Genomic DNA, 4,788 nt, shown 5'->3' with positions numbered 1-4,788 from the left:
AAAGAAGAGCAGGGAGGCATTGCCATGCAGGAAGGAGGCCAGCTGCTTGGTGTCATCAGGGATGCCACGTGAGTACATGATAAAGCGGTCCAGGTCATCAGTGCAACCTGGCTTGCTGGCCACTAGGGTGCTCAGGGCCCAGCCACAACTGTCCAGTGCCTGGCTGTGCCGCACTAGTGCCTGGTTGACATCCTCCATCTTCTGCAACTGTTTGCTAAGCTTGGTGTAGAGGGAGCGGTCAGAGGCCTGGGCTGCATTGCCCACAGCCCCACGTGCGAACTCCAGCAAGTCTCTGAGTGCCACTTTGACGCTCTCCACTGCCGCCTGTATGCTCTGTGCATTGGCCTCCATCTGCTCAGGGCTTCTCCAGCTGCCACTGATAAAAGACATGAGGTGGGAGACAGCGGTACTGATGCCGTGCTGCAGCTTGGCCAGCATCTCCATGGCAACATCCAAGTCCAAGCTGAGCTCCTTGCTGGGGCCTTTGGGCACAGCAGCTGACTCCTTCACTGGAATCACGTCGAGAGAGGATGTGGAGATGTTGCTTCTAGTGCTGCCTGTGCTGGAGGCTGAGAGCCTCTTGGCATCACCTACCTTGGTCTCTCGGTCCACCTGGGGAGGGACATCATAGATATACTCGCCCTCAGCATCCATGGAGGCCTTACTCCCAGTGTGCAGCTCCCGGGGTACGTCGTACACATCCTGCACTGGGAACACAGGTCCCCCCAGCTTCTTCAGGCTAGGCGGAACATCATAGATTTCCTGTGAGAGGGACACCTCAGGGGCCCCTTTCCCAGCTGGAGGGGGCACATCATAGATGTCCTCGGGCAGATAGTGCTCCTGTGAGGCTGATGATGCGTGAGCCAGGATCAGGGGGTGCCGGGTTGGGTCGAAGCCCTTCTGCTTGGCAAAAGCAGGGGGAACATCGTAGGTCTCCTCTCTGATGGGGCCATCTGGGACATCTTTGCTTACAGATGGAGGAATGTCATACACCTGCAGAGGGAACAGATGGCATCTTTTAGGCTTGCTCCCCTTCCTGATGCTTCTCCTGCCACAGAATAATACCCCCAGCCCCACAGCAAATCACAGGACTGTGGGACTACATCATGAATTTATTGGTGATCTCATAGCGATGTGTGTGTCTGTACACACATGTGCATGCCTCACCTCTCCAACCTTTCAAGCATAGTGGGAGGTGCTGAATATAGCACCTCTAGGCACATAATGGCCCTTCAGTGAGCCAGCTGAGCGTCCCTGCCAGCTTGTCACAGAGCAAACACTCTGCCTTTTGTTGCTGTCCTGGTTATAGAAATTGCCAGTGAAAGGCGTCCTCTGTACTGGTAAGTAGTCAGGAGGGGCTCCCACTGTGCTGTACACTGCTCCACTGGCATATGGGTGCCCACTAGCTAGCACTGCAGGGTCAAGTCAGGGAAACTTTATGATGGGTCATGATTCCTGAGATCTCCTCCATCCTAGAAATAAACCCTGCTGCTCTAGGCTGTGGTGGAGAAGAGGAGCAGGACTATCCCATCTAGCACACCAATGCATCTAAGTGCTGCCCTGCCAGTTCAGACTGGCAAGGCACAAAACAGGCATGAAATAAGCATCCCTCTTGTCTGGGTGCAAACAGGCTAGCACCAACATTGCCACCCAGAGTAGCAGGTGCACATGGCACACTGCCACAGCCAACAGCAAGCCCAAGACACAATGCTCCAGGATTGACCTGAGAGACAGCTGTTAACCTGAAGCTCAGTGGTGGCCAGCTCTCTGGAGCTTCACCAGGCTCCTGAAACATGTTACTTTGAAAGCTCCAGCTCCTGGAGACAGGTGAACAGGTAATAATCTCAGCTTTAATTAAAAAGAAGAAAGAGGAAGTTTCTACCACAGTGATTAGAGAAAGCAGCTCAGAGAGACATGTCAGGGGCAGGCCAAAGGCTCACACACCAGAAAGTAAGGAACACACTTGGATTTTCATTAGCAGAAGAAAAAACTCTCATGGTTACTAACACAAGCTCACAATTCTGGGGGCCTGACTCATGCTTTTAGAGGGCTTGAGGCTGGCTCTACTGCTGCCTACCCTGTGGACACCACTAGTCCCTCACTCTACATACAGCTCCATCTCCTTGTGACCCTGTGGGCTGAGTGCATCTCCCTGTCCCCTCTCCCAAAGCTGATATTTCCATCTGTCAAGGGCATATTAGGGAATGACACAAAGCCTCCAGCCACTGTTTCCTTGTAGTGCTTATCCAGCTTCTAAATGTGGCACCCGCCCCACTCAGAAGCTCTGTGACCTGATTCCAGGAGCAGGGATTTGTGTGTGTGCTTTCTGATATTAAATCAATTGCACAGTTGGCATAAAAATTCTGCCCTGTCCCTGCCACCATGCAAGGTACCTCTGGAAGTGCTGTAAAGGCACTGCCATGCTGGGGAGGCTGAGAGCACTGGCATGGGAAAAGGCTGGCTAGTATCCCATGCTGCCCTCTGGGCTGCAGGGCAGCTGGGTCACTGGGCTGTGAAAGGAACATGAACATAGTCCCACTTTCCTGCCCAGAGCCAGCACAGCAAAGGAATCCCCCCACACCACTGCTCTCTGCTGTGATGCCTGGCTGGGGTGTGCTTCTTAGCATCACTTACAGTTTGGTGTGTTTGGAACGGCAGGCTCTTCTCCACACTGGGTGGGATGTCGTAGATCTCCAGGCTTGGCTCTCTGCTGTTGGGACCCTTCACCGCCATGGGAGGTGTGTCATACACCTAGGGCAGGACAAGGAAAGGTGCTGGATCAGGCATCTCTTCTGATCCTCCATTCCACCCACATATTTCACTGCAACTAGGAAACTCCCAGCTGGGGCAGACCTGAGCCACACTCAGCCCCAGGTTGGTCTGTAACAGAACCCAGTGCCTGCGGCATCAGAGAAAGCGGCATAAACTTCATGGTAGCTGACATGGGCAAGCTGCCCTGAGCATCTGTTCTCCTGGGCTCTAACAGGATAAGGTCCAATATCCTTTTCAGACCCATTAGTGCAGGGGTGGGCAAAATGGAGAGTCTGGCTGGTGGTCAGACTCCATTTCCTAGCAGCCCCTGCCTGTGTCACTGCAGGCAGTTTCTATGGAGACCTCAGCAGTGGTGAGGTTGCGACAACAGGGGGCTAGGGTTTCCATGGAGACTGGCCCCAGCAGCGCTGGCAGGGCATGTGGCTGGGAGGGGAGCTGTTCCCAGACTGGGAACTTGCAGCGGTGACAGTGTGGTCCAAAGCTGGGGCAGAGCTGCAATCCGCCGCCTGCACACCCCACACTGCATGCCACATCCCTGGCCCTGGAGCAGCTCCCCACCCAGCCCCACGCTCTGCCAGCACTGTTGGAGCTGGTCTCTATGGGAAATCCTGGCCTTGTGCTGTCATAGGCTGCTTCTGGGGTCTCCACGTAAACTGGTCACAGCAATGTGGGCAGGAGCTGCTGGGAAATGGAGTCCACTGAAGGCTGGATTTGGCCTGCAGGGCAGACTTTACTTGCCCCTGCATTATTGTGATCATTTTGGATACTCCTTTTGCACCCAGATGCTCATAGCGCCTTCCATCCACCCCCACCTCAGTGTCCCCTGTTTTCTGGTTTGAGACAGAGCAGAAACTGGGGACACTGGCAGAGCTCTGGGGGGCAAAGGAGAAAGTCCTGGGGTGACATGTCACCATCGTTCCACAGTAATGAGCTGCCCCTGAGCAAGTTACCTGTCCCCAGGGCTAATGGGCAGATTCAGGGCCTGGGGAGGCAAACCCTGCAGGAGGGAAGGAAGAAACCAGCCCCCTCAAGGGGCAAACTGAGGCACGTTGGATCTGTACCCAAAGGTGACCAGTTCTTCCTATGCAGAGCTCACCTCTTGGCTGTACTGGCTGATGAGGCCTCCACGGATGGGGGGCACATCATAGATCTCCTGGGAGCCAGATGAGAGCAGATGCCGGGGAATGTCGTACTCATCCTGCTCACCCTTGGGGGAGTCGTAGATGTAGACCTGTCCCACACGGGTGGGCACCACCACCTGGAAGACAGCAGGGGCTGGGTGAGCACTGGCATATGGCACTGGACTGGGCATGTAAGGCACTACCAGACAACACAGATACCCAGAAATACTGAGAATTTGAGACCACTTGGCTTGGATCCTTTTGGCTTTGCCACACCCAGCAGGGGTATGCAAGGATGACATCCAAGGGCTTGGCTAGCATAAGTCTTGGCACTTCTCACAGGCAGCCAGGTACTGTGCTTAGCCCTGCCAAGCACAGTGAGAGGCCCAGCCCGGTGGGTGCCAACAGGATGGGGGCTGCTTGGGATGGGCCGTGTGGCCCTTAGTGACAATGTCACCTTTCTGCTTTGCTCTCAGCTTTTCAAATGCAGGTGCTGAGGATGAAACTGGGGGTGTGTGTGTAGCACTCTGAATCTGCAGGACGCGAGGTCCTTGCCATCCAGCCAGCTCCTGCCGCAGCAAGCCTCTAACCATGGCTCTTGGAATCTCTCCCTTCCCTCTTGTACCCGTTTTGCTGAGGGTGAAGGGGCAAAGGATGCATCTATAGCCACCAGACCCTGTTCCCTGAGCATGGAACGGGGACTCACACTGTGACATCTGCAGGTGGGCACATTAGGGGCCAAGTGGCAGCCTCAGGAGATATCATGTGACACATAAATTGGGCTCCTTAAACTCTTTACACCTCCCTCCCTCCTTTATGCCAGGTCACTTGGGAAGGGCAACACCAGCAGCTCACAGCTGCTGTTAACTGGTTCAGTGCCTCAGCTAGAGGAGCC

The 4,788-nt window shown here is 54.8% G+C and overlaps 1 protein-coding gene across 2 annotated transcripts in view; it reads right to left on the bottom strand.

Moving 5' to 3' along the window:
• Nucleotides 1-4,757, bottom strand: part of BCAR1 (BCAR1, Cas family scaffolding protein) — a 14,786-nt gene extending 10,029 nt beyond the window's left edge. Inside the window, exons 1-3 of one of the 2 annotated variants that reach the window (XM_019505797.1) lie at nucleotides 3,869-4,757; nucleotides 2,635-2,751; nucleotides 108-993 (exon numbers count right to left, since the gene is read on the bottom strand). In XM_019505797.1, coding sequence (XP_019361342.1) covers nucleotides 108-993; nucleotides 2,635-2,751; nucleotides 3,869-4,195 — 1,330 coding nt within the window. In that variant the 5' untranslated portion in view covers nucleotides 4,196-4,757. The remainder of the gene's footprint in view (nucleotides 1-107; nucleotides 994-2,634; nucleotides 2,752-3,868) is intronic. The other variant, XM_019505796.1, reaches the window with a different exon arrangement.
• Nucleotides 4,758-4,788: the final 31 nt, after the last annotated feature.

This window comes from Gavialis gangeticus, unplaced genomic scaffold, assembly GCF_001723915.1.
Source record: "Gavialis gangeticus isolate Ggan-Ray unplaced genomic scaffold, GavGan_comp1, whole genome shotgun sequence".
Lineage (NCBI taxonomy): Eukaryota > Metazoa > Chordata > Crocodylia > Gavialidae > Gavialis > Gavialis gangeticus.
Note: the sequence above shows the minus strand (reverse complement) of the source record. Positions and strands in the feature narration are given on the sequence as shown.